This window comes from Cladophialophora immunda (genome assembly GCF_000835495.1).
Source record: "Cladophialophora immunda strain CBS 83496 unplaced genomic scaffold supercont1.6, whole genome shotgun sequence".
Lineage (NCBI taxonomy): Eukaryota > Fungi > Ascomycota > Eurotiomycetes > Chaetothyriales > Herpotrichiellaceae > Cladophialophora > Cladophialophora immunda.
In genome coordinates this window covers 2,685,422-2,710,584 of record NW_015622546.1, presented here as the reverse complement: position 1 = coordinate 2,710,584, position 25,163 = coordinate 2,685,422, and the positions used below count along the sequence as shown (strand labels likewise).

The 25,163-nt window shown below is 53.8% G+C and overlaps 9 protein-coding genes across 10 annotated transcripts; 5 read left to right on the top strand and 4 right to left on the bottom strand.

Moving 5' to 3' along the window:
• The first annotated feature begins 390 nt into the window (after nucleotides 1–390).
• On the top strand, nucleotides 391–1,939 carry PV07_10480 (uncharacterized protein). Its single transcript, XM_016397813.1, has 2 exons — nucleotides 391–835; nucleotides 950–1,939. The coding sequence occupies exons 1-2, from the start codon at nucleotides 713–715 to the stop codon at nucleotides 1,778–1,780; spliced, it is 954 nt and encodes a 317-aa protein (XP_016245004.1). The 5' UTR covers nucleotides 391–712; the 3' UTR covers nucleotides 1,781–1,939.
• Nucleotides 1,940–3,066: 1,127 nt separating this feature from the next.
• PV07_10479 (uncharacterized protein) lies at nucleotides 3,067–7,618 on the top strand. The gene is made up of 5 exons (XM_016397812.1): nucleotides 3,067–3,550; nucleotides 3,610–3,778; nucleotides 3,829–3,944; nucleotides 4,007–4,435; nucleotides 5,107–7,618. Exons 1-5 carry the CDS (start codon nucleotides 3,434–3,436, stop codon nucleotides 5,782–5,784), a joined length of 1,509 nt encoding a protein of 502 aa, XP_016245003.1. The 5' UTR covers nucleotides 3,067–3,433; the 3' UTR covers nucleotides 5,785–7,618.
• Nucleotides 7,619–8,558: 940 nt separating this feature from the next.
• On the top strand, nucleotides 8,559–11,398 carry PV07_10478 (uncharacterized protein). The gene is made up of 3 exons (XM_016397811.1): nucleotides 8,559–9,059; nucleotides 9,125–9,243; nucleotides 9,313–11,398. Exons 1-3 carry the CDS (start codon nucleotides 8,634–8,636, stop codon nucleotides 11,081–11,083), a joined length of 2,316 nt encoding a protein of 771 aa, XP_016245002.1. The 5' UTR covers nucleotides 8,559–8,633; the 3' UTR covers nucleotides 11,084–11,398.
• A 2,519-nt stretch (nucleotides 11,399–13,917) lies between these two features.
• PV07_10477 (uncharacterized protein) lies at nucleotides 13,918–15,697 on the top strand. Its single transcript, XM_016397810.1, has 3 exons — nucleotides 13,918–14,446; nucleotides 14,522–15,071; nucleotides 15,140–15,697. The coding sequence occupies exons 1-3, from the start codon at nucleotides 14,056–14,058 to the stop codon at nucleotides 15,306–15,308; spliced, it is 1,110 nt and encodes a 369-aa protein (XP_016245001.1). The 5' UTR covers nucleotides 13,918–14,055; the 3' UTR covers nucleotides 15,309–15,697.
• PV07_10476 lies at nucleotides 15,613–17,376 on the bottom strand. Of its 2 annotated transcripts, XM_016397808.1 has the most exons (2): nucleotides 16,227–17,376; nucleotides 15,613–16,171 (listed from the first exon to the last, which is right to left on the bottom strand). In XM_016397808.1, exons 1-2 carry the CDS (start codon nucleotides 16,369–16,371, stop codon nucleotides 15,747–15,749), a joined length of 570 nt encoding a protein of 189 aa, XP_016244999.1. In that variant the 5' UTR covers nucleotides 16,372–17,376; the 3' UTR covers nucleotides 15,613–15,746. The 2 variants fall into 2 exon arrangements, with proteins under 2 accessions (XP_016244999.1, XP_016245000.1); XM_016397809.1 differs by having other exon boundaries at nucleotides 15,613–17,376.
• Nucleotides 17,377–17,428: 52 nt separating this feature from the next.
• PV07_10475 (uncharacterized protein) lies at nucleotides 17,429–18,908 on the top strand. Its single transcript, XM_016397807.1, has 3 exons — nucleotides 17,429–17,957; nucleotides 18,078–18,251; nucleotides 18,307–18,908. The coding sequence occupies exons 1-3, from the start codon at nucleotides 17,945–17,947 to the stop codon at nucleotides 18,384–18,386; spliced, it is 267 nt and encodes an 88-aa protein (XP_016244998.1). The 5' UTR covers nucleotides 17,429–17,944; the 3' UTR covers nucleotides 18,387–18,908.
• On the bottom strand, nucleotides 18,750–20,293 carry PV07_10474 (uncharacterized protein). The gene is made up of 2 exons (XM_016397806.1): nucleotides 20,095–20,293; nucleotides 18,750–19,994 (listed from the first exon to the last, which is right to left on the bottom strand). The coding sequence occupies exons 1-2, from the start codon at nucleotides 20,143–20,145 to the stop codon at nucleotides 19,521–19,523; spliced, it is 525 nt and encodes a 174-aa protein (XP_016244997.1). The 5' UTR covers nucleotides 20,146–20,293; the 3' UTR covers nucleotides 18,750–19,520.
• A 1,321-nt stretch (nucleotides 20,294–21,614) lies between these two features.
• PV07_10473 (uncharacterized protein) lies at nucleotides 21,615–22,868 on the bottom strand (the record flags this gene model as incomplete). The annotated part of the gene is made up of 2 exons (XM_016397805.1): nucleotides 21,615–21,981; nucleotides 22,054–22,868. The coding sequence occupies 2 exons, from the start codon at nucleotides 22,866–22,868 to the stop codon at nucleotides 21,615–21,617; spliced, it is 1,182 nt and encodes a 393-aa protein (XP_016244996.1).
• A 388-nt stretch (nucleotides 22,869–23,256) lies between these two features.
• PV07_10472 (uncharacterized protein) lies at nucleotides 23,257–25,127 on the bottom strand. The gene has a single exon (XM_016397804.1). The coding sequence runs from the start codon at nucleotides 25,106–25,108 to the stop codon at nucleotides 23,351–23,353; it is 1,758 nt and encodes a 585-aa protein (XP_016244995.1). The 5' UTR covers nucleotides 25,109–25,127; the 3' UTR covers nucleotides 23,257–23,350.
• Between the last annotated feature and the right edge of the window lie 36 nt (nucleotides 25,128–25,163).

Below are 25,163 nucleotides of genomic sequence, written 5' to 3'. Positions count from 1 at the left end.
GATTCGTATTCAAATCGCTCTTTGCAAAAGCTAGTGAGGGAGCGAGCGAGCGAGCGAGGAGAATTACAAAGACGAAGCTCGCTGTCGATAGCCAAAAGTCGCTTAATTCACGCCGTTTGTCCGAAATGCGAAACGACCGGACTGCGGCGTCCACGGACGCCTTAGCGAAGTAGCCCCGTATACATGAGTGAGGGACAAAGTCCACGGAGAAAGGTTGAAGACAAGGCGGCCTCGACGGTTGGTTGTTCGCTCGGAATAGCCAGAAAAGGCATGGCGCAACGAGCATATATTGCCTTTTTCGGACTCAATTTATCGCCGCTTCAATAATGGTGACGTCCGTATCTTTGTCACTGGCGAGAAGCCAAAACCAAACGAGCGGGAAATCCCATTGTTCACCAAGCATTTGCGGTGACAGGACGATCAAAAGGCCCTTCGTTTCACTTCGGCACCATCTCTCCCATTCATCGCTCCTCCCCATCCGCTGTCATCATTTAGACCAGACGAGTAGATGAAACTCGAAAGGAAATAGTGGTCAACGTCGTCTGATAGATATATCAGGGGACCGCCGCCCTTTTCCGCACCCTTCTCCTCCTTACAGCTTTGCCTTCTGATTGCAATTCTCGACCGATACCCAAGGTGACAAAAAGAACTCCAACCGTCTCAGAATACCTTAGATCAAAAGGAAAAGATCTCGATCCAATACCCGCTCAAAATGACAAACACAGTGTCGGAGATCACAGACCTGCGCATCTATCCCATCAAGTCATGCCGAGGGATCTCTCTGAAGTCGGCAAGGTTGACGAGACAGGGATTAGAGCTAGATAGACGGTGGATGGTGAGTTTTGCATTCCGACCAGAATCCGCCCTCTCACTCGAAACAATGCAGTCCACTCAGATCCATTCCGTCTTCTACTGGTGATGGCTGACGATGCGTCGTGGGGTTGATTAGTTCATCGACAGCAGCAATAAATTCATCACCATCCGCACGAAGCCACAAATGACCTTGATCAACACCGCCATCGATCACGACTCCGACCGCCTTGTCATAACCATAGGCCACGACACGGACAAGCAAGTTAAGGTGCCGATTCACCCTAGTCAGGAATGGCTCAGTGACAACACCAAAGAAGTATCAGTCGACATCTGGGAATATATCACCGATGCCTATGCTTACACAGATCGCGGAATGCTGGACCTTTTCAAAGACTTCTTTGGAGAAGAAGTTCGTCTGGTGATGAAGGGTCCCGAGCCAAGGATCTGCGCCGGCAACGGTTCCCCTGAACGCCTGGGACGTACAGAAAGCGTCAACTTCCCAGACGTACTCCCCATTCAGATTGCCTCCGAATCGTCGCTTGCCGAATTGAACTCAAGGCTGAAGGGAAAAGGCCAGAGCGAAATCACCATCGAGCGGTTCAGGCCAAATGTCATAATCAAAGGGGGGAAGCCATGGTCCGAAGATTCGTGGAAGAAAGTACGCATCAACGGCGACTCCTCGTACTGGACTACACTCACCGGTGGCAACATGCACGCAATCGATGTTGATGTGGTTGCGAGATGTGCTCGCTGTACGGTGCCCAATGTCGATCCCGATACCGCAGAGAAGGACGCTCACCAGCCATGGGATCTGTTGGTCAGCTACCGCAGGGTTGACGAAGGCATCAAGTTTAAACCCTGTTTTGGGATGCTGTGCTGCCCAAGGAATGAAGGAAATATCGAGGTAGGAATGCGATTCGAGGTGATGGAAGTTACCGATGCCCACAGATATGTCAAAGGCTTTTAGGTCGTCAGGGGCGAGCAGATTGCAAGTTGCTGGTGTCCAATGTCCAGGGAGTTATGGTGATGGGTCTTTGACTTCCTCCAGAGGCTGTATATTTCGCTAGAGTGCTTTGACCAGACGCTTAGTCTAGACAGCTTTCTAGGTGTTATGCGCAGTACCAACGCTTTTGAATTGATCAGTCATCGATTCCTGTCCCACCCCAAGCATGTTGGTAACGTCAGCTTGATGCGTGGTCAAGCCAATTACCTTGAAGGGACTGGTTCTGGTTCAGTCCAGTTGCGCATTGCTCCGATCGGCAAGCTGCTGGTTTGGCTGTCGCGACTTCAGCGTTGGCAGACCTGTAGCACACCGTCCTTAGATCGCTGGTTCCTGACTATTTCTCTCATTCCCTTATCGTTGTATCATGTTTCCCACCGGAATCAAAGTCCGAGTCGATGGTTTTCGGATGCAACATGTGTTGCATCAGCATGACTTCCACATCAGGCGAACAGAAGCTCCAGCTGTGACAGCATGCTGCATGATAGCTTTGTGAATCGACGGAACACACAGCTCTTTCCCACCGACGGTTGGAATGGGTGGCAGCTTGGGTTGGCCCGAGCTCAAGCTTGTCCGGGGCCACAAAGCATCTTGCAGCGAGTGAAAGCAGGCCTCAAAATTCAATGCTGCGAGGATTGGCGGTAACGCACATGCTAGTGGACGGCTGGAGCTCTCCTCTGCGTTGCCATCAGCATCGATCATCGATCCCAAGCTCCCAAACAGGTGACGATAGCCCCCAGAGCAGAGCTACCTTGGGTGAGGTGAGGGGGGACCCATAGCTCCTAGCAAGGTCATGATTGGTGTAAGTACCTGACTAGGTACCAAGCAAAAGTAGCCAGTAGGAGGAAAAGTGAATGCAATGGATTGTCATCGATCAGAAGCTGTGCTGGGCAACTTTGGGGTGGTGTGAGGGAGATGGTGGTTGATTGGAGAGCGTGATTGTTCGTTCCTGGTTGTTGAGGGCATCGGAAGCCCGGGACCAGAAAAGGCAGCGATGTCTGACACTGACGGCGAGCTTTGGGCCCGCGTGGTGCACGTGTGTGGATGCTGTCTGACATTACTGGATTTCGCGTTGGTTTGCCTGTCCAGGTGGTGATGCCAAAGGTTAACGGGCGTTGGCGCTTGGAACAGCTGCAGCTTGCTGAGCTTAGAGAGGGGAACCTCCGGAGAAAGAGGGAAGCTGCCAGTGCCAATTAAAGCCCCCAAACCAACCAGGGCAAGCTCCTCCCCCCCGAAGCGACAGAGCTTAGGGTAACTAGACAGGCTCACCCCTCAATCCAAGCTCGAGAGCTCTTTTTTCTTTCTTTGATCCATCCCACCAACTCTCAACAGTCCAAAATACCCTCTCCTCTCATCCAAACCGACATCCTCTCCTTCCCTCCTCCCCGTCTCCTTGCACACTCGTCGAAAGGCCAGCAGTTGACTCTGTTGTGTTGTGCTCTCTCCTCGACCCTATTCTTCCCGAGGAACAAATCATGTGAAGGAGGACCCATCATTACGTCGGTTCCCTCCCAGCTCAAAAACAGCCAAGCTTGTTGTGGACTGTCCGATCAATGCCGCCGACCTTCGTCCTTCTCTCCTAAAACTCGCACCTGCGGTTAGGGTCAGCGCTGAGAGGCCATGCCGCCCAAACCTGCCCTCACCAGCTCTTTTCTCGTGTCGACGGATGCAGAAAATGAAGTTGTGTGTCCCCTCACAAACCAAGATGGCTCACAGTGCAGAAAGAGATGCATTGGGGTGCGCTCGTCCTAACCCAATTCTGCGCGTCGCCAACCCGCTGACCCCGACATTTATAGGAAAAACGGTACCGGTCGATGCAAGAACACATTCGACGCGCCCATCCAGATCATTATATTCCCAAATTGCCTGCTACAGAGGAGAGTTTCCAGTTAATGATCAGCACTCCTCCCTCGCAACGCCCTCAGATCCAACCAACTGCCGCCCTTCCTGCTCCCAGAGGCCCTTGTATGTTGGCACTATGACTCCCTTCCTTACCCATACTGAGAACAATGCAGCGGGTGCGAGTGGACTGTTTGAACAAACCGGAGCAGGCACAATGACTGCGCAACCCCCTGCGGCTGCCAATGCTGCTGTTGCCCTGACACAACTGCACAATTGGGACTCCGATTTTGTAAGTATCACTAGGAGACGAGACTACAGCCACAGCCAGAACTGTGCTCATTCGCACGCCAGGATGTTTTCCCAGATTCAGACTACAAACGCGAGTCGTCGGGTTTCGAACTGCCCTCGCTACGCGCTCAATTTCATGAAGATACCCTGCCACCATTCCAGCCCACTCGCCCGCGCGAACTATTACCATCTCTTCTACAGTCTCCGGGCAGTCGATATTCATCTTTACCCCCCATCCAAAGACGCGGCGAGAGACTTCCGCGACCCCGAAAGCCATCGATGGGGCAAAATGCGCGCAAGGGCAAGCACGAACGCGGAAAATCTAGGGAATTTTCGGCCAAGGATTTCTCCCGAAGACTGAGCGTCGAAGGCCGAAAAGCAATGTCTGCCGAACCACCCACGGCGGCCTGGGTTCAAGGCAAGAGATGGGAAGATCTGATCGAGGCTGCCACGAGTGCTACTGAGGCTGATGATGATCGTGATCTCACTCCCGTAAGTCAGACGACATTTTTCGATTGTCCTCTGTTTACTTGCTGCTGCCAAGAGATCGAAATTCTGTAGAGGAACCCCCCGGAGGAAGGCCCCCCCCAGAAAAGGGAATATTGTCTTGTACTATTTTACTGTCACTACTATTGCCAAACACAACAAAACGAAACGAACGACTGTCATGTCTTGCTATACCCGCACGAAAGGCAAAATGGATCAAATGCGAGCAACAGAAGACGGCTCCCGGGCAAGAGGAAACTCCTCCCTTGTGTCAGTCGATGGTTTTTGAACGGTTGGCGGTTCTGGAAAGGTCAATCACGATTGATGTGTTTTCCAGGACCCCGACCTCAATTACGGACCGATTCAATGGGGAGGAGATGACGAAACGCCCCGGGGACGGACTCTCTGGAGCGAGCGGAAGAATAAGAAACACAGCATTGGTTTTTTATTTTTCTCGGTCAGACCACATGCGGGTGATGAAACCATCTTTTTTCTGTGGCGGTCGGGCCAGGCGACTGAGACGAGCCAGAGCCAGGGGGGTTTCTGTCACCGAAAAGTTTATGCACCCTCAGTTAATTACTCTAATGTGTACACCAACCTCCTCATTTTCTTTTTCTTGTTCGCGTTAGACTATCGATAATCAACCTTGCTAACATGCCCTTGGCATTCACTTACAGATGCCGCAGTCGCCAAACTTTCCGCCCTCTACCACGGCTGCCGCCACCGCTGCTGGCTCGGGCAATGCGCCCACCACCAACACCACCACCACGACCGCTCGTAGATTGTCCGCCGCGGACAGCATCTCGACCAGTGGGGATGTCAACAAGCGCTCGTCGCTGCCCCCGGGCTTCCGTCCCTTTGGTCATCACCTGCACCACCAACCTGGGCAATACAATGCCTCTCCGCTGCAGCGCACCCTGACTCCACCGCCACCAGATATCCTGGGACCCAATGATCCCGAGCCATTCCCTTCGGTCGAGTCCTTAGAGAGCGCGGGATCCGGTCAGAATTTCCACATCTCTGGTTCCGGCCTCCCTACATCGGCATCGTCCAACGATAACACTAGCCCCCTCCAGCACCATTCACACCCTTACCAGCACTCCCAATCATCCTCATTTGGCAGCAAATCGGATGTATTGGAGATCTACTGCGCGTCGTGCAGTCGGCCGTGGCTACTGAAAAATGCCTTCGCTTGCACCGAGTGTATCTGTGGCGTCTGCAGCGACTGCGTTGGACAGATCATCAGCAGTCCTGTGGTGACGGTCCAACCAGGTCTCGCACCGATGCGCCGCGGATGCCCCCGCTGCGGAGTCATGGGCGGGCGCTGGAAGAGGTTCAACATTGACATTCGCTGATGATAACATTCACAGGAAGAAGTCTCAAACTAGAATTCCTAGGGTGTTCGTATTGTGTGGGAGGAGGGGGAGGCGGGAGGGGATCGCCTAGCTTAAACTCCCCCTGCTTCCCTCCCCCTACCCATCCCCCGAACAAGAAGTCAGGAAAAGAGGCGCGCCCAGGAAGAGCCCCTCAAGCGAGCGTGACTGAGACATAAATGATCCTGTCAGCCGTGAAATTACCGCAGACTCCGCTCAGCACCGAGCCAACCGGACGCGACAGAGACAAAGGAGAAATTACTCCCTCGCGGAGCAGGCCGGCGAGGAGATGCAGTATTAGACACCAAAAGAGTAGTCACAGTAGAACGACCCTCCTAGGTCTGTAGGAGGAGGACCAGCAGCAAGGGCAGAAAGTATAAGCGACGAGTTCCTAGTCCAGCAACACGAACTCCCCCCGCCAGGTGAAGGGTGAAGGGTAGTCGCCGCCGGGATAGCGCAGATTGGGAGGGAGGAGATGCACAGGGAGGTCCAGGAAGGGCTTGCGTGGTGTCCAATCGCTTCCACACGCATTTTGTTGCGCAATGTCAAAAAACGTGCGGGATGCCGAGGAGATCCAGGGGCCCAGATTGGACAGGAGGACGGTCGACAGCGCAGTTAGACCAATCGAGGCGCTCCCTAAGTCTCCCTTCCTCCCTGCGCCAGTGCAGCGCACAGGGCGGGAATGGGGCCTGGCGCAGGCAGGCGCGGCACCTCAGGCCAGAAAAACTTGACAATGGCCCTCCACTCCAACGCCACAAAATGGCCATTCCTGACCTCATCAAGTCCGACTCATGACGATCAGCGTTTTGCTGCGGAGGCCTGCCCGCGCCTCCGACGAGTAGGAGTCGCAAACTCTGAAAATCAAGTCTTCCAAGAGGAAAACCAAAGCGAGCACTAACTTCTGGAGGGGGGGAGGGATCTTAAGGGAGTCCGCAGCCGGCTTGCAGGACATCGGGGCCTTGGCTGCAACCCATGTGGCTAGTTACGTTATGCATATTCAGCAGCTGACACAGATAACAGGCTGGGACTCAAACAGCAAAAGGAAAGACCATGCAGAAGACCATCTTCCTACAGGAGCATCACATCCCACCTGCATGCACGAGCCGACCTGGGTGAGAAGTGGCTGAAAAGGAGGGTGTGGGTGCTATGGAGACCTGGTGGGCTCTTGCGGTACCCGGCTCCAGTGTCCGCCCCCCTCCCTCAGTCAGCGCTTCTCCATTGGATTTCATCCCTCCCTGGGTCCCCGATGCCAGAGGCCGTCGAAGGTCCCATGCGACGCCTGCTCCCCTTCTGTACATGGGTCTGAGGCAACAATTCGCTCATAGCACGGTGGAAAGACTGGGAGAACCATACGAGTGACGGTGCGAATGGCGGCCGACCCAGACACATGGCAGACATGACGCTTTTCTTGTTCTCACAAGAATTTTGGGTTGAGGGAGGGAGGGATGTTGTGTGGGCGCAAACCCCATGGGCCCAAAGAAGAAGATTGGTACCACAGGGAAATACGAATAAGAGCATGCGGCATACATACAGACTTGTTCACGGGGTTTGTTTCGCTCATTTCTCGTCCAGCCTTTTCGACATAGTACGAGCTGCTGCGACTCCCACGAACCGGTCCGCAGTTTTGATGTGATATGCCAGGACGGATGATCGCATTGCCCCTAGGCTCCTTGAGACGCTGATGTCTATACACGGCGACTTCTCGTACACCTCTGATTATGTCACATGTATTGAAAGCACAGACCACATCAATGAGATATTCAAACGACCTGGACCGTGATAACATGGATATTTGTCGGACACCTTTTGCTTGCTCCTCGTGACACCCAGCTGTTACTTCCTTTGGTTTCGTCAACTAGACTCCATCGCACGTTGCATCTTTCAAGAGCTCATCAAGAATGATCAAGCGAGTTCGTTCAGGGTCTTCGAACGAAATAGTCAAGAAAGCGTAGTCTATTACCTGTACTATGGACCTTTCCGTTTCTCCCATCTCTTGCTCGTTGTACAGCCCTGCTCTCTGACCCTGCCTCCATTTTTGACCTGGAGACATCCATTGCTTTATGTCCATAGTGATCTACTCGTGGAAAAGTCACCGCCCTATGGGTATCGAGGCAATTGGGCGACTTCTTGTGAGCGGCTTTGAGGATATCCATATTGGGTCTCCCCTTCTCTTCATTGTCCCTCAGTGTACGAAGTATGGAGTCGTGCTCCAATGCAATTACCAGGCGAGTGGATATTTCCCCTTCATTGTTGTAGACTCCTAGCTTTTTATCAGGCATTCTGGCGAATGACCGTTGGCCCCTCTGATCGGACGTTTCGCGTCTTCATTTTCTTCGTATAAGCATTAAGGAAGAATCGTGGACGTCTCAAGACAATGCTTCGGCAAGCGGCATCCCGTCGTGGTGGCAACGCATGCCGCGCACTTCGTCTTGCCGCACAGTTCGTGCCGAGAACAATCGGTGTGTTCTGCAGGATTGTGAACGCGCCAGTCGTATGTCGGTCAAAAGTGCATCCGTTCCATGAGGCTGTGGAGCGAGACTGCGTGGGTCGGTATCGGACAGAGCCTTCCAGCTCTCCCCAGATTTTGGCCATGCACGCAATGGTCGGGCTGTATCGGCCAGGAGCCCAACGCTCAGGGCAGGTAGGCCGCACGAGGCTCGAGTCTCCCACCAAAGACAGACAACGCTAGTCCCCAATTCGGCATAAGCGTGAACTCGGCTTAACCAAAGCATCACTTGCCGTCCGCTCAGTCGCGACTCACTTTTCACCATCCCCCATCTTCCGGAAGCACGGCATTATCTCTTTCTTGCTCCATCGCGTTGGACACAAAGATGGCAGGGCCAGATGGTGGTCGCGACCAACCCTCTCACGATCCGACAGGCAATTTCGTCGGCTCTGCTTCCTCCCACTTCGCCTCGTCCTACTACCCGATCGACACCGAGCTGACCAGCATGTCGCCGAACTACCCAATGCCTCCCTATGCGCGACCGATGGAAGAGGGGGTAGCTTCGATAGACAAGATCAACCATGGAACCATGAACAACAACTTGCCCATGGGCCCAAATGGTGTAGCAGCTTCCTCTGCCACTGATCCAGCCATGGCCCCTCCGCAAACACCAAACCAACCGACCTTCCCCTCAGCTGGCCCACGTTCAAGCATCGATGCATCCTCTGAAACGCTCCAAGATCCTCAAACTGGTGGCAAGAGAAAACGCTCAAAGGCATCTCGTGCGTGCGACGAATGTCGGAGGAAGAAGGTGCGGTTACGAACTTCACAGCGAAGAGCACAACAGTGGTTTCCTTGGTGCTAACCTACCTTTAGGTTAAATGTGATGCACCCACTGAAGCGGATGGCACTCCAAAGACTTGCACAAACTGCCAGAAGGCTGGTGTGAACTGTGAATTTGAACGCAAGCCTATGAAACGTGGTCCAAGCAAAGGGTCAGTTGTCTCGTTGATGGATCTTGTCTATCGATATCGTCGGCGATGAAAGACTAACACGTGACACAGATATATCAGCGCACTGGCAGAGCGAGTCCACGGATTAGAACAAAAGCAGAGGCAGTCGCTGGATGCCGGTCTTACAGGGTTCGCCGAGAGTTTTTCACCTGATGAGCCAAGTGGCCCAAGTTTTAACCGCGCCTCTTCTTTCTCTGCTTCCACAACTGTCAACCCATTTTCCAGAGCCGAATTTCAGCGGGATCGCATTCCAAGCACTGGCGGCTGGGGCATCACTTCGATCGCTTCCAGTCTTCGCTCGCGTGCCAGCGGAAGCCTCGCCATCGCCCCCAACGAAACCCTTCCGGCTGCGATTCCTGAAGAAGAGGCCAACCCGAAGCCTGATTTTCGCGACTCTACCGGGACACTCTTTGTTGAGCTCGACAGCGCTCATCGTACCAAACGTCCGCGCATCCAGGGACCCAACGAAGACGTGCCACCGTTCAAGATGGATCATCCGTTTCTGGCCAAGTACTATGAACAGTATCATCCGCTCTTTCCTTTACTCCCCAGTGATGACATCGTCGATGCGGTTGTCAGCAAAGCCGACGTCGACATGCAACATGCGCTCGCCGTCGCCGTCGACTTATTGCCGGACCTCAAAGCTGGAGTCACCCTCAACGGCGCTCTCGAGTCTTCCTCCTTGAATCACGATCTCGACCCAGCCATCAGCCGCCCAACCCGAGCACTCAGCTCCAAAAACTTTGAGAACTACGACAAGTTGCTAGAGTATCTCTCTCGTGCCGTTTACGGGGTGCCAATAACTCATTCGTTGGAGACCAATCTTGCATTGGCCTGGGCTTTTGCCTTGGTGTCGTTGACCTGCGAGCATGACATCAAGCATATGGAGGGCGATGACGAGAAGTCTAAACTACATCTGCTTGACTGCAGCCGATTTGTCCTGAACAAGCTACGGGGCGCAGCCATCCGTGGTGAGATCCCGATCGCGTTCCCCGACCAGGCCGCTTTCATCGACACCCTCAACCTGGCTATGAACTGTATCCTTTTCTCGAGCAAATATCACTTCCTGAGCCTGGCAATTCATCCTGACGAAGTGACCAACCCACATCGCCTCTCGATTCGGAACGTCAATTCCAGCACCGTCACTGTGGAAGCCGCATACCTGCAAACCAGCTCAAACCAGCTTGACTGTCTCTCTGAGATTTTCTGGCCACGCGGGGATGCTACTCCAGAAGCGAGGTTGGTTCGGAAGATCTTTTGGCAAGATGTCTTCGACATGCACCTTGTCAGTTATGACGAAAGCCTCAGAGACTCCGCGGTTGTCAAGGAGTTCCATTGGTTCATGGAGGTTATGATGAGCCCCTATCAAGGACAGAGGGTTCCCCTCCCATCTCCCATTCTCGAACGTGCCGTCAATCTGACCAGCGTCCTCATTGAAGACGCAAAGGCAACCTCTGGCGCTCCACGGTACAACCCCCTTGACATTCACGCCTGGTCTACCGCCGCGATCACTCTCTGCGAAATCGTCACCGATGTCAGCAGCAAGCTGATTGCCGATTACGCACGCAAGCACCTCGAAGACTTGCGCGTGGAGCTCCAGAAGAAGTCGGACGCACTGCACAAGCACTATGACTTTGAGTGGTTCTACGGGGGGAAGATGAAGCATTGGACCGACGGTCTCATATCGATGATCGACTATGTCATGGAACGACCTGCTGCAGCTGACGAGAATACGAGCAGCAGTGTGCTCTTGGTTCCCGATTTTGCGGCTATGATGGAGAATGGATGGCTGCGAGCTCTCACTTACTTTGGGAACAAATGAGGTCTTCTGTGCTCTGTGAAGGAATCGAACTCGTCTTTACTCCGCCAGAGACTTGAGATCGTCTTTACTTTGCAGAGGAATGAGCGACGCCTGTGACACTCTGCATAGCGATATGCTCAATAGACGGCGAATACGCGTTATGTGCACATACATGTACCATAGTGAAGCTGAACTGAAATCCCCAAAGCGTGGGCGATATGTCTCTCAGCATCGAGACACCAGACTGAACAGAGTACGATAGGAGCTGTTTCCACAAGACAGAAACACTGAAATGAAAACGGATTGTCTCAAGGAGACAGAGAGTCAACCACAGAAGACTTCCACAGATACCTTTTCCATGTTTGCGTCTGTTTTTTCTTTCCTTGCCAAAGTGCTCGACAGCTTTCAATATGTCGGATATGTGTACAGAGAACGTTCGGCAGCTCAATTTCTTGGGGAGTGACGTTGCGGACTGGTCGCTCTGTCTCGAGCTCTTGACATACATTTCTATTGCACAGGTACTTCAGAGGTGTGCGTCCATCTTGAACCTTGCTGTATTCTTAGGTACGGTACCATACACTCAAAGGTAAGCTGGCAACAGAAGGGGAAAAGCGCGAAATGGTGTGCTTTTTGCTAGAGAGGCGGAAGTCCAAATCGTATACTACACGAGCCCAGATTACGCCAGGGTTAAGTCGTGTTCAAGTCAAGTTGATTTGCGTCTACGAGACCATTGCTGGGCTCGTGTCACGCTCAGTCAGTCGGCTAGTCAGTCATTTGCCAAGAGAAGCAGAGCAGTCTGGACTCCTTGGACACGGGCGCGGCGTCAAAGTTGTTGGTGCCTTCGTATCCTTGGTGTATTCGTTGTATTCGTGTTTGTGGGTGGTGTGCATGCATGCACACAGACACGAGTGGATGCAGGTAAGCAAGCAAGCGTGAGACCTCAAGCTCCGTTTCCGACATCAAGAAGGCTGGACTTTCTCCACGCTACACACTGAAATGGAACTATCGACGGTAGCTTCACGATAGACTTACTTCGTTCCCCACAACAACAAGAGACGAGAGCGGGAAAAGAGAACAGGGAGGGGGGGACATAAGACTCGCAAGAGAGGAAAAGAAGGAGAAGGGTTGAGTAGAAGGAGATATTACAGAAACCAAGCCCCCAGACAGGAATGAGAAAGAGAAAGACGGAGAGGAAGGAGAAGAATGGCCATTTCACTCCGCGACGTTTCTTCCGCGCTCGGCTTCCTCACACTGATACACTTCCTTTACAAAATCTTCCTCGTTGTCCAGTTCTACTTGTACTCCTCGGACCTCTCGCGCTACAAACCTAGGACACCCGGGCAAGAGAGCAGGGCGTGGGCCCTGGTCACCGGCGCCAGCGACGGGATCGGGAAAGGCTTCGCGCGGGAGCTGTGCGCGCGCGGGTTCAGCGTGGTGGTCCATGGGCGCAACGAGGAGAAATTGCAGAGGGTCAAGGCCGAGCTGGAGACGGAGTTTCAGGGGTGTGAGGTCCGATTGCTCGTCCTCGACGCCGCGGAAACCCGGCCAGGGGGATTCGACACGAAAGTGCTAGATGCGGTCGGGGGCCTCAGGCTGACGATCCTGGTCAACAACGTCGGCGGGCCCGGCGGGTTCAAGCACGGATACTGCCCTCTCACGGACAGATCGGCCGGGGAACTCGACGCCGTCATCAACCTCAACGCACGCTTCATGGCGCAGATCACTCGTGTCTTGATCCCGGTGCTTGCACGCGACAGGGCCCAGCCGGCGGCGATCCTCAGCGTCAGCAGTGGCGTGGAGGCCCTGCCGGCACCCTATCTCGTCGCATACTCGGCGGCCAAGGGGTTCGTGTCGAGATGGAGCTCGTCCCTGGCCGCGGAGCTGAGGGTCCAGGGCCTCGATGTCGATGTCATGTCCGTCATTGTGGGCAGGGTCATCACCCCGAAGTTGGGCGGTGATGGTGGTGGTGGTGGTGGTGATGTTGATGATGATGGTGTCGCGGCCGCGATGGAAGGCCTATTCTCCCCAAACGTGGCGACGACGGCGAAGGCGTGTCTGGGAAAGCTGGGCTGTGGCTATCCCGTCTGCACGCCGTACTGGCCTCATGGGTTGCAGATTGGCCTGATGATGAGGCTGCCTGCGTGGGCCGTGGAGAAGGCAATGATGGCGATGGTAAGAGAGGAGGTGGCGAGAGCGGAAAAGACAAAATAGGAGGGGATGAGACACACAAGAAAGAAGATCTGGCAAAGGCAGCACAGCCTTGAAGTATGTTATCACACTTTCACGCCGACTCACTCGGCAACGCGCCTCATACATACTCCTTGCGCCGTGAGCGAAAGGGAACAGCTCATGATATATCTCGAGCCGGTGTTGGGCCAGGCTCTATCGACTGCATGGCTCGGGATCAGAGGTGAGGGAGACTTCGAGGCTGGGAATCATTCGTTGGAGGGACTATTGGGATTTCTTCCATTGGATCCTTTCTCTCTTGCTGTCTGTCTTTACCAGTGTGCTGGATTCTTGGTCAGTAAGTGCACGAGGCCATCAAAGACGAGGAGATGAGAGCTTCCGGTCAAATATATGTGTCGACTTGGGACACAGAGAGAAAGTTCTTGCGTGTGTGAAGAAAGGAGGTTGTTTGACGTTGAAAGAATCACCCTGTATCGCAACGGAACAAAGTACATCCTATGCCGAATGTTATCAAGCTGACACGCCTCGACCACCTTACCATCCGTTCCTCAGGCAGACGGGTAATTGCTCACTCTCATGTCCTCTTCAAGGTAAATACATGCCACATATCTCGGAGCTCGCCGCCCACGGACATGTCCTGGTAGGTGTGAATGATAACATAATAGGAAGGCTGTCCACCCCCTGAAAGCTTCTGCCTAAAGCAAGGCATCAACCTCGCACTTATTGACTTCAGATATATCAAAGACCGAGTCGTACCGCCCGCCGGGTCAATCCCAATCGTTGCGGAGCGTCCATTCGTAACAGCAATGTCAGCAATGTCCCAAGTCGAGCAGCCGGGGTTTGTGAAACTTGAGCTTCGCACGGCTTACGGGCCGGTCTATCGCAATGTATCGACGCATCCGCCCCGAGACGCCCGACCAGACGAGATCCCGCTGATCGACCTCAGTCCGATATACGGCGATCTCGAGGCCCGGAAGGCTCTCGCCCAGGACATCCAGCATGCGGCCGAGAATACGGGATTCTTCTACATCCGCAATCATGCCATCCCCGAAACCACCATCCAAGCTGCTTTGGACGCCTCCCGGGCTTTCTTCGCACAGCCCGAGGACAAGAAAATGTTGGTGTCCAAGTCCAAAGGGAAGTGGTACAATGGCTATTCAGCAAAGAACACTGCAATGGCCAGTCCTTCGGAAGGATGTCAGTTACATGGACTCCCCACCCCCCCGAGACATTGTTGCTCGCGTGTGTTGATGTGATTTGACCCATGCACAGTGGACTACCGCGAGTCTTTCGCGTGGAGATACGAGCCGCAATACGATCCAGATCCCAAGGACCCTGACGCTGTACCCGCGGAAGTCCAGCCATATATCCGCGGGGAGAACTATGTCTGGGAAGGCACGGAACACTTGGCTGGCTACAAAAGTGATTGTATCGCCTACTGGCAGGAATGTCTCAAGCTTGCACGCAGGCTGGTCAGGATATTTGCTCTCTGCCTGGATCTTCCGGAGGATTACTTCGACGCCGTGACGACCTACCCTGGAAGCGACGGCGTGTTCAACTACTACCCTGCCATGTCGGCAGAAGACGCGGCGAAGAGCCAGGACGTCGGGCTCGGATCGCACACCGACCTCCAGTGCTTCACGTTGCTCTGGCAGGATATGAACGGCGGCTTGCAAGTGCTGAACAAAGAAGGGCAGTGGATCAAGGCGACGCCGATCGAAGGCACTTTCGTCGTCAATATAGGCGACTATCTGATGCGCTTGACCAACGACCGGATGAAGTCGACCGTGCACAGAGTATACAACCGTTCCACGGTCGACAGGTGCGTCGTCTGGGTTGTCTGCTATCGTCTAACATCCCCAATTGCTGACCGACCTTTCCCCTGACTAGGTATTCGATGCCATTTTTCTTCGGGTTCAATTTCAACGAGAAGTGCGGCGTGCTGCCCAGCTGCGTGGACGAGAAGAATCCCCCAAAGTACGAACCGATCTCATGTGGCGACTGGTGTCAATTGAGGTTTCAGCAGACCGACATGGACAAGAAGGTGGCTGTTTACTGAAAAATGAGAGAATGGTCACTGAGAGTTATGAACACAAGAGACAAGATCACCCGCGGGAAATTCGAGGCCCGATATCAGAGACATAACTCCGGTGTGCAAAATCCACGGAGTAGAACGGGTTGGAGACCACTCGAGCCCTTCGATGAAACTATGTTAAAGGCAGTAGCGGGTGGCTGGACGCTGGCTTCGATGAGAACTCCCAAGAGCTTGCCTGTTGAGACGAGTCACGGACGTGATTCTGGGGGCTCTAGCATATGCTCGCCTACGCTAGCCTACGGAGAAGGAAAGGAAGCTGAAATCTGACCTGGAGGTTACTTTGATAAGAGTCAAGCGACTGTCTTATACGATATGGTTTAAATGAAGATAGCCTCTGGAGCTGAGCAAGGAGCGACTCTTGGTCCAATCCTTGTCAAAAGGATTCCGTCCAGCGCTTCTCCCCTATTTGGCAAAATCTGGAGCCTTGTCGTTTGCCTCTCCAATATCCAATGCGACCAAAAACCGGCTGACCATGTTGTAACTCGCAACTGTGGCCGTCATCTCGACTATCTCCTGGTTACTGAAACCGGCAGCCTTGACTTCGTCAAAGACACTCTGAGGGACAGACACCTCCCGAGTCATGGCATCCGCATATCTCAGAACGGCCCATTGGCGATCGTCGAGCGCTCCCTTGGACGTCGGGTGCAGCTGTTTCACCACAGACAGTTTTTCTTCCGAAAAGCCAGCGGAGTTCAAGAGGATAGGGGCGTGGGCATTCCATTCGAACCAGGCTCGGTTGATCAAGGCTGGGCGGCAGATGGCGATCTCGCGGATATCGTCTGGCAGGGAGTTCTTCGTCCGCACCGCGCCGAGGAGGGCGTTCCAACCTAGCAATCTGTTAGCGCTGGACACCGGGATTCCCAGTAACCGGCTACGACGAACCATCTGCGATCTTGGGAGCATGCAAAAGGGTTAAATCCAGCGCGATAAGGCCCATGGCACCCCGGCGTGCCTTGACCCGCTCCAGGACCTCTTGGTCCTCCGGGGAGAGATTGGTTGGAGGGTTGGGGACGTAGTCGAGACGCATGGTGTCGAGGTGATTGGTTGCCTCTTTTTTCCGATGTATTGAAACCGTTCGAGGGAAGAGCAGCTGATCTTGGAGGGTCGAATTTCTCAGTCAAAGCAGGCTGCGAATATGAGAACTCTTCTATAGATCAATGCCATCAAACCTCGAATACCCCGCTAGCCGTAGGCTATGGTACCGAGCTTGAGCATGTGCGGGGAGAGATATTGGGCTGTCATCCAACTTCTCCAACGGCGGAATTGCCGCGCTTCATTGGGGTTTTGTTTGGGAGACACCCTTCTGGATAGGCAACGAGTGTGGTGGAGTTTCCATTGAGCCCCAGATATTGCAGTCTCGGGGTAAGACTCAAGGCTGTCAGGTATGGCGGACGTCGACGAGGCAGTGTGAGGCAGGAAGGCAAACGGAGGTTCGTAGTGAAAAGGTAATCAGGCTGCGATGGCTGCGATCTGGATGAGCAAGCATAGACGTCAGTGTCTGCAGCGTCGATGCTGTGGATATTGTCAGCAGCCCGGCCTCCCGCCGCGCTTTTTATCCCCAGCGTCGCCCATTGTCAGTGGGGAAATAGCTGTTCAACCCAAGATCTTATTCTCATCTTTCTTTTCCTTGGGTGTCTAATCTCACTTCCATAATGACGCATTAGATTTGAAGCCCTGACGAACGATGAACAAGTAGGGATTCCGCGGGGAAAGCCGAACTTCGTCAATGTGAGACAGCAGCAGGTAAGTCTTGTGCGCATCCCAGACCAATTTGATGTTGTGTCAAGCTAGCCAGGTGAACTGGGAATAAGAGCTTGGTGTGCCTATTCGATCTGCCCTTAGGCAACCCGCAGAACCTTGGAAAGACGGACATTTAGACCAGTCGACTCGGTCAAAGAAGCGCACGAAACACTATCAGTATTGGTCGGCATCGGAATGCCTGCTTATCTTATTCAAAAGGAGGAATGTGGTGACCGTTGAAACGTGGGCGAGTGACTCGCAGATCAGAAGATCACAAGAGACTAGCAGTTGGTGCGCGTTGTGAGGCGCAGTTTGGAGTCCCCAAGTCCGCAGCTTAAGCTTCGATGCGCTATACAACTTCTCATTTGCCCAGTGGCGACCTGTTCCGTGCGACCGCGCTCAAGACTCCAGGACCGAAAAGACTAACCAGCATCAAACTACCTACTTCGCTTCCGGGAAATGCCTGAATCGCTGCTAAACAATCAGACCTGATCACTTATCCAGCCAAGCTAAAGTTTTGGCATCTCCGACTCGAAGTGCGACTCTTCGTCCAATCCTCCTCCACCCTCACCTCATCTTCTCCCTGTTGCGCCATCACGAGACAAGGTCAACAACCTTCGCATCTTGCCGTCTTGAGCCATCTTACTCTCCAAGCCATCGCTCTTGCGTCACGTCCGACTGTCCACTCACTGCATCGCTCCTCACTCCCTTCTGACTAGTTATCACCTCGGAAGACCCTATCATCCCCCCCCTCCCGCCCGTTCCTATCGAACCGGACAGAAACATCGTGCCTACCTACCCAACTGCTTCGCGCCTACTTAAACCCGTCCCTCCCCAGGCCCAAATCTCTGCCAGCCCATATGCCTGGAATTCGTATGTCTCTCCTCTGAATCTCCTACATTCGAAACCCCTGTTCCTCCGGTGGCCCGGATTAGCTTTCACATACAAGATCAAGATCAACATCCCTTTCTGATACAAGTCGATTAATCACAGCCCTCGACGCAATGGACAAGCTCAAGGCTCTCTTCAGACGCAAGAAGGACAAGGAGAGCAGCACTGCTGGTACCAAGACAGATACCAATGGCACTGCTGCAGCAGTTCCTAAGCCAACGCCTACAGATACTGCCGCTGCGCCTTCGTCCAGTGATGCCGCTGCTCCTCCTGCTGGTGAGTATATTCCGGTCTGTCGCGGTAACAACAGCATGTCTCACACTCTTTACAGGCACTGCCCCAACCGATGCCCCAGCGGCTACCGATAAGCCCGCCGACCCTGCCCCGGCGAACACTCCTGCTGCCCAGTAGGCTACGTCTTCCGGGAACGGACACGATGCTTGATGGATGATCAAGAGCTCAAATCTCACACAACATCTGCCGGTTGTCCAGAAGCGCGCAACCGATTTCATATCAAGCCTTTGACTCTCGTGCTTTGCCCGACCACTACTCCCAACGCGGTTCCGCGGAGTTTGTTTTCATAATTTCAGCACTGTCCTTCAGTCTAGTCGACAAGCGTCTAATCCAACATTATACCCCTTTTGACGCCAATACGAAACTTGCTGAAGCGATGATACCCTTCGTTCTTCAAGCATTCATTCCCTAACACACAAACACATGACCACAGTTGGGCTAACGGACCGGGAAGGACGGTCGGAGAATATTGCTTTTCACGCACCATTGAACAATTGAGATACCCCAGCCGCGTCTGTCTCTCACAAGCAGATAGCGAAGCAGCATGATCCGAGTTCAGAGATACCCCCAAGTCCTTCAAATAGTCGCCCTCCTTTTTCGGGCCAGCAGCATAGGAAATCACAGTTGGCGTTTTCCATATTCTTAGGTTCTTGCTTTCTGCATAAATGGTTTTTGAACATTTTGTGTTCCCAGCCTCGAATCCCATTGAAATGAATCGTAGATTTGATATACAGTAGAGCCGCCCCTCTATGACAAGGAAAATCTCGCCGTTGATACAGCGCCATCTCTCAAAGTAATAGTATCAGCATAGCTGTGACCCACCATCTTGCTCAGTAGTCTGCTCAGTCACCCAATTTCTTCGATCTTTCCTGTCTCTCTTTCAGAAAGCACACTCAAGTCCTTCTGGCCTCCCAGCATGCGCTCAAAGCAAAAACGAGTCGCTTTACCGGCTTTAACCCTTACCCGTCAATGGCCTGGTGGTTGTCAAGCTGCCGCCGGCTGCGCTGATAAGTCCTGGCTAACCTCCTTGAACATGACGCCGTCCTCATGAAAATGCGCCGTGTATCCGTCCAAGTAATAACCCTGCGCCAAGCCTGTATCTGTGTTGGAAGTCTTGAAGTACGGCAACCTGGCAGGGTAGAGTGGCTCTTGTACATGATGCCACAACTTGTCGGCAGCGACGGCGCGGACAATCAAATTGACCAGATGGCCCTCCTTCCATCCCCGTACCCTAGAATCTCGCCAGTCCCTTTACGGCAAGCTAACATCGAGCGTGACCAGGACAGAATCGCCTCCCTGTTTTCCACCACTGCCGTTCATCCCTGTGCTGACCGAACTCTTACTTCGGAGAGACTGGCCGCTCTTTGAGGTCGGTCGCGACGCAGGATATATCCGTATCGAGCGTTTTGATTTGTCCCCGGGAATCAGGGACAGGAGGATATCTTGATGTTGGGAAGATGAGGGGTTGGCTGTGATCTGTTCGCCGACGCTGGCATGATTGACTCCGTTGAGCAGCGATCCGGACATGATCAGGGAACGGTGGTTGTGGGGGAAGATTTCAACAATCTGATCGCTTGCCCACCGGGCGATGCCGTCCAGGGCTTCTTGTTCGCGCTGTACTTCCTCCGGGCTCATCAGGTTTTGAGGAGGTACGCTCGATGCGCCCCATGTCCCGTAGCTGTGGCCGGCTGGGTAATCATCGTAGAGAAGACGGGTACGGTCAGACTGTAGACACGCCTTCATTAGCGGGTGGTCGCCTCCCAAGAAAGCGCGCATTGGTTCATTTGTTGGGCGAGAGGGGCGTGTGTATGTGTTCGTGACTTACCTCATGGTGGGTGCGACGGCCAACGCCTAGACAGGAGAGGCAGACTCCCATAGTGGCGGGAGATCGCTTGACATGAGAGAGGTTGGCGGAGGACAACAGGCTATAACGACTGAGAGAGCGTGTTCATCTTGGCCTGCTGTTGCTTTCCTTCAAGAAGCCCAAAGAACTGGCTGCCGCAGGTTGCAGCAAAAGGGTGACACTGACTGACTTCGGCTCCAACCTTTCAGCTCCGAGCCGCTGAAAGATGGCCACGTCATTAAAAGTATTTCCGTTCCGACGCCAATTTTTCCGTCTGCGCTTCTGACGTCCTGCTTTCTGTCCTCTAGCCTGTGATATATCACTGCCCTTGCTTTCACAACCCTCTACCTGTCTGGCTGCTCTAGTCCTCAATCTTGTTGTTCACGCTCTCAGAAGCTCAGAGCTACTCTGGCGACTATGTCTACATTTTCTGGTCCCGACATTTTGCGGAACTGCCCCTTTACTCTCCTGCCTGTGAGTCTTGTTCAGCTGTGGATGCATGACATGTGCTTTGAAGAGTCCCGTCAGGCTATTTGCAATGCCGCTGCTGTTCTTGCTGCACCAAGGCAGAGTCGAAAGCTCAGAGCACCTACCGGCTGAGGGCTCGTGTACCCTGCTCTATTGACACCACCACGAGGAGAGAGAATGCCATCCTTCGGCCACCAGCAGTGCTATGCTCCGAGCTTGCAGGTCTGCTGTCGACCAGTGTTTCCAGCTGAAACAAGCCCTTGCTCATGACTCTCCCGTTGGAATCCATTGTTTTCTATCTTAAGAATGCCATTGTTGACATTGCCTCGGGCGATCATCTCCCTTGCATCGGACATTGGCCTGCCAAGATGGGCATCTCATCCTCCTCGCGAGGCTTCCACCGATGCAAAACCACCCCTTTGGTTATTCTAGCCGCTTCATTCGGTCCAAGGATCTGCGAGACATTGCCGTGTGGTTCCCTGAACCAAAATTAATCTGAATCATGATCTTGAAGGTGGTATTTGCAATGTTGTTGAAAGGTTGTCTGAAGCTATATAAACTTGCCATGGCTGTTCGATACCGAGTTTGCATTGTCCATCAAGCAGATCCACTCTTTCTTTTCCTTCAGTCGCTCGTTCTCTATATCGTCACTCGTTTGAAATCCTGCTTTCCAATCCTTTATTCAACATGCATTCTTCATTGATCTCCCCAGCCTTGTGGTTGGGTATGACGGCGGTCTTTTCTGTTACTTCTGCTCAGGATTCTTCCTCGACTGCAGACACAACGACCTATTCATGGCCTGCTGAGCCCTATCCTGGGGCAAGTATCTGGATTGACTGGACTAGCTCGTCCAGTGTTAGCTCCGAAACCAGCTCGGACTCCAGCTCGACTTCCTCAGCATCCGCTTCTTCCTCCGTTGATGTGATTAGCACGACGGTTTCGACGACTGACGCTACGACAGTTAGCTCAGCCACATCCTCAATTCAACAATCTGCAACACCAACGACTGTCTCCAGCATGCCTTCTTCGACCATTCAGGACTCCGTCACCTTTTCTAGCCCATTCACCAGCTGGACTACATCTGAGGGTGAGAGCCCTGCAACCACCGCCACCTCCTCCAGCATGATGTCTGTCTCAGGCTCTGTTACCAGCACAACATCTGCTCCTTCTTCAAGCACGTGCCCGTATGCGAATTTGAGCTTGCTGAACCCAGACAATCCGTGCGTGAGGTACGATTTTGTCTGTGATCGCACGTATGCGGAGAGCAGCTTCCGAGGGAACTGGATGACCAGAGACAGCCCAGAATTGTGCGCTGCTCGCTGTGATACGGCAAATGGGAACAAAGCTGGATCTTGCGTGGGCGTGGTTTTCAATACTACGGCCGCAACCAACAACTGCAGACTGCTCAAGAACCTCAACAACCCACTCAACAGCCCCGACACCATCGCTATTCTGCGCTATATTGATCCCAACTGTGGCAAGATGATCGATTCTACTACATCCACGACTGAAAGTTCTACCACAATGTCCACTTCAACCCTCACTAGCTCTCTGGGTTCCATCACGACCGAGGCTGGGAGCTCCTCATCCGCTTCATCATCATCTTCAACTGGCTCTACTTCCCTTGTGATCTCGAGCTCCTCTACCAGCCCTGGCTCCATCACCACTACGTCCGGAAGCACGATCACAGGCGCCCCTGCCACAACTTCTGTGACTTGGTCCTCGCACAGTCGCCGCCCGTCTGGCTCCCACAGCCACAGCAACAGCAGGGGCAGCAGCCATTCCAGATCGTTCGGTACCTCTAGCAGAGACATTACTACAGCCGGCCACTCAGTAACGAGCTCTGCCGCCTCCACGACCACGACCAGCACAAGCTTGGTTTCCAACAATACCCTAACTAGCTCTTTTACAACATCCACCTCAGCAAATGCAACCTCCACCTGGACTAGCAGAACTAGGAGCATGACTGCATCTTCAAACGCAACTGTTACGACGAGCAACTCTGCGTCTCCTATTTCCACTACGACAACTTGGTATAACTCTTCCATGACTACTGGTTCCACCACTTGGATGTCCTCTCGCAACTCTACTTCCACAGTTCTCACTGCGACCACGACTTCGTCCGCCAACTCCACCACGAGCTCCTCTGCCGCAACGAACACCACTACAACAAGCAGTAGCTGCCCTGCATCGGCCACCACGGTGACAGTCACCATTTCTAGAGGCCCTGCGAGCGTTACCGGTCCGGTCGTAACTGTTACGGGAACAGTCACGGAGACAAGTACCATAACGAGAACGACCAGAACGTTCACTACATCGACCGGTACCCGGACGCGCTACACAACCACCACGGAAACGGAGACCGCGACCACGACATTCACTTCGTCGGCAACCATGACGATTACCGCCACAATCACCACGACCACGACTCAGACTTTTGGTCAGCGCTGGGGAAGAATCCATTGGTAAGTCCGGGCAAGGGCAGGTGATTCTTCGGGGTTGTCTTAGAGGATTGTTTCAACCCTCGCTATTGCCAAGTGATGAGAACAGCAAGATCCGGCACCGTGAGAGTTCCCCAGCATGGGAAGAGGTTAAGAACTAGGCAGGATCAGAGTTCGCATGACAAAGTTGACGGCCAACAGGTTGCTGTGTTATCTAGAACAAGCTTCTTTATGAGGGTCTTCGAGTTCGGAAGTTCTTTGCCCAGATGTCACCCCTTCTAGTCTAATGCAACCAGATCTAATTTCTAGAATGCGAATCAGATGCAATATCATAACTTGGAAGCTCTTGCGGTTTCTTTCCTCGACCAAACCTGTACGACCTTGTCTTCAATATAGTTCGCTGGGAAGTACTGCGGTCCAAGAGTCTTCTTGACGACCTTCCCCGTCCCGCTCTTGGGCAACTCACCCTCGATGATTCTCAGCAGGGTCGGCATTTTGTACCCGGCGAGACGACTCCGTACGTCGGCACGCAAGTCGTCCAGGCTCAACTTCTCCGGATCTCTACTGTGCTTCTTGTAAAAGTCCCGGGCGACCTCGTCGTTGCGTAAGGACACGACGGCACCAACTCGCTGCCCGAACTCCATGTCGGGCACACCTACCACCATAGCCTCTCCAATGTAGGGTAGAGCCATCAGTTCTCGCTCGACGTCCAACGCCGAGATCTTGTACCCACCGGACTTGATGATGTCGACAGAGGCACGCCCGACGATGAAGTAGTACTTCCCTTCCCGTCGAGCCACGTCACCGGACTTGAAGTAGCCGTCGGCGTCGTGCGCGTTCGCGGTGGCTTCTGGATCATGCAGGTATTTGGAGAACATGGTGAAGGATCTGACGAGGACTTCGCCTTCGTCTCCCTCGGAAAGTTTCGCGTCCACGCCATAGGTCAGTTCTCCCACGGAGCCGTCTGGGATCTCCTGGCTGTGGTCTGCGGGCATGTTGAAGACGACGCCCAGCTCGGTGGATCCGTACCGCTGTACAATTCGTCTACCATTCATGAGATTTGTCCAGAAGTCGTTGATGGGTTTGGGCAAGGCGGAGGTGCCACACAGACACACTTTGAATGCTGCCGCCGCGGCTTTGTAGGTTGCAGCCTCACTTGGGGGAAGTTTCGGGGCGTGCTCGAGGTAGTATCGCATCATCCGCATGTAGATGGTCGGCACGCCCGTGAAGTGCGTCAAATCACCTCTCCGCCACCGATTCCAGGTCCATTCGGGATCGAAACTGCCGGACTTGAACTCGATGCATGCGCCCGTCTGGATGAAGGGGAAGAATGACACCCAGATGCCAGTGGCGTGGTGCACGGGAAGGAGATGAAGAAGGACGTCAGTTTCCTGCAGGCCAATCTGCTGTGCAAAACACATCGACCCGTCGACCATGGCAGCACGTTTAAGCACGGCTCCTTTCGGCGGCCCTGTCGTGCCTGAGGTAAAAATGACCACACCCGGGCCATTGGGATCTAGGTAGCGGTTGGAGGAGATCTTGATGTCGTTCAGTGCGAAGGGCGTCTCTTGTTCGATCACCTTGGTGGGCACGAAGGCGAAATCGGGGTTTGTGGTGCTGCGGATTTCCCTTGCAACATCCTCCCCTAGCTGGAGAGCTGGCGTGGCCGTCACGAGGGCTACTGACCGTGCCTTGTTGACATAGTAGCAGCCTTCCTTCACCGGCTGGGCGGTGCTGAAGGGTGAGGCTGCAGCACCCAAGGCCAGGATGGCCAGCACGCCCACGACGAACTCGTAACCCCCGGGCGCCAACAGACTGACATAGACTTCTCGCCCATTCTGCAGGTCTTGGACAGTTTCATGCGGCAAGGAATCCCTCAACACCCGGCGGAGGACGAGCACATCACTCAACAGCTGGGCGGCTGTCCTTTCGATCCCTGCATTGACGTCGCGTATCGCCGGCCTGGGATTGGGGCGATGTGCAAGGGTGAGCAGGCGGGTGAAAAGGGGGTCGGCGGGAAGAATGTGGTCGGCCGAGTGACTTGGGACAAAGTCGGTCCTGTCGAAAGGCGGTTGCTGCTGCTTCATCTCTCTGTTTGTCTGAGGTCGTCACACCACGGCCGGCATCTTGGGGGCTCTTCCG

Excerpts from the sequence above, each read along its gene's own strand:
- PV07_10480 (XM_016397813.1), top strand. The coding sequence starts at position 713 with ATGACAAACACAGTGTCGGAGATCACAGACCTGCGCATCTATCCCATC. Across the intron at positions 836-949 it reads AGCTAGATAGACGGTGGATG|TTCATCGACAGCAGCAATAA; the intron begins GTGAGTTTTGCA and ends GGGGTTGATTAG.
- PV07_10479 (XM_016397812.1), top strand. The coding sequence starts at position 3,434 with ATGCCGCCCAAACCTGCCCTCACCAGCTCTTTTCTCGTGTCGACGGAT. Across the intron at positions 3,551-3,609 it reads GCAGAAAGAGATGCATTGGG|GAAAAACGGTACCGGTCGAT; the intron begins GTGCGCTCGTCC and ends CGACATTTATAG. Across the intron at positions 3,779-3,828 it reads TCCTGCTCCCAGAGGCCCTT|CGGGTGCGAGTGGACTGTTT; the intron begins GTATGTTGGCAC and ends AGAACAATGCAG.
- PV07_10478 (XM_016397811.1), top strand. The coding sequence starts at position 8,634 with ATGGCAGGGCCAGATGGTGGTCGCGACCAACCCTCTCACGATCCGACA. Across the intron at positions 9,060-9,124 it reads ACGAATGTCGGAGGAAGAAG|GTTAAATGTGATGCACCCAC; the intron begins GTGCGGTTACGA and ends ACCTACCTTTAG. Across the intron at positions 9,244-9,312 it reads AAACGTGGTCCAAGCAAAGG|ATATATCAGCGCACTGGCAG; the intron begins GTCAGTTGTCTC and ends CACGTGACACAG.
- PV07_10477 (XM_016397810.1), top strand. The coding sequence starts at position 14,056 with ATGTCAGCAATGTCCCAAGTCGAGCAGCCGGGGTTTGTGAAACTTGAG. Across the intron at positions 14,447-14,521 it reads GGCCAGTCCTTCGGAAGGAT|TGGACTACCGCGAGTCTTTC; the intron begins GTCAGTTACATG and ends ACCCATGCACAG. Across the intron at positions 15,072-15,139 it reads AACCGTTCCACGGTCGACAG|GTATTCGATGCCATTTTTCT; the intron begins GTGCGTCGTCTG and ends TCCCCTGACTAG.
- PV07_10476 (XM_016397808.1), bottom strand. The coding sequence starts at position 16,371 with ATGCGTCTCGACTACGTCCCCAACCCTCCAACCAATCTCTCCCCGGAG. Across the intron at positions 16,172-16,226 it reads TGCTCCCAAGATCGCAGATG|GTTGGAACGCCCTCCTCGGC; the intron begins GTTCGTCGTAGC and ends ACAGATTGCTAG.
- PV07_10475 (XM_016397807.1), top strand. Across the intron at positions 18,252-18,306 it reads TGCCGCTGCTCCTCCTGCTG|GCACTGCCCCAACCGATGCC; the intron begins GTGAGTATATTC and ends CACTCTTTACAG.
- PV07_10474 (XM_016397806.1), bottom strand. The coding sequence starts at position 20,145 with ATGGGAGTCTGCCTCTCCTGTCTAGGCGTTGGCCGTCGCACCCACCAT. Across the intron at positions 19,995-20,094 it reads GCCGTCGCACCCACCATGAG|TCTGACCGTACCCGTCTTCT; the intron begins GTAAGTCACGAA and ends GCGTGTCTACAG.
- PV07_10472 (XM_016397804.1), bottom strand. The coding sequence starts at position 25,108 with ATGAAGCAGCAGCAACCGCCTTTCGACAGGACCGACTTTGTCCCAAGT.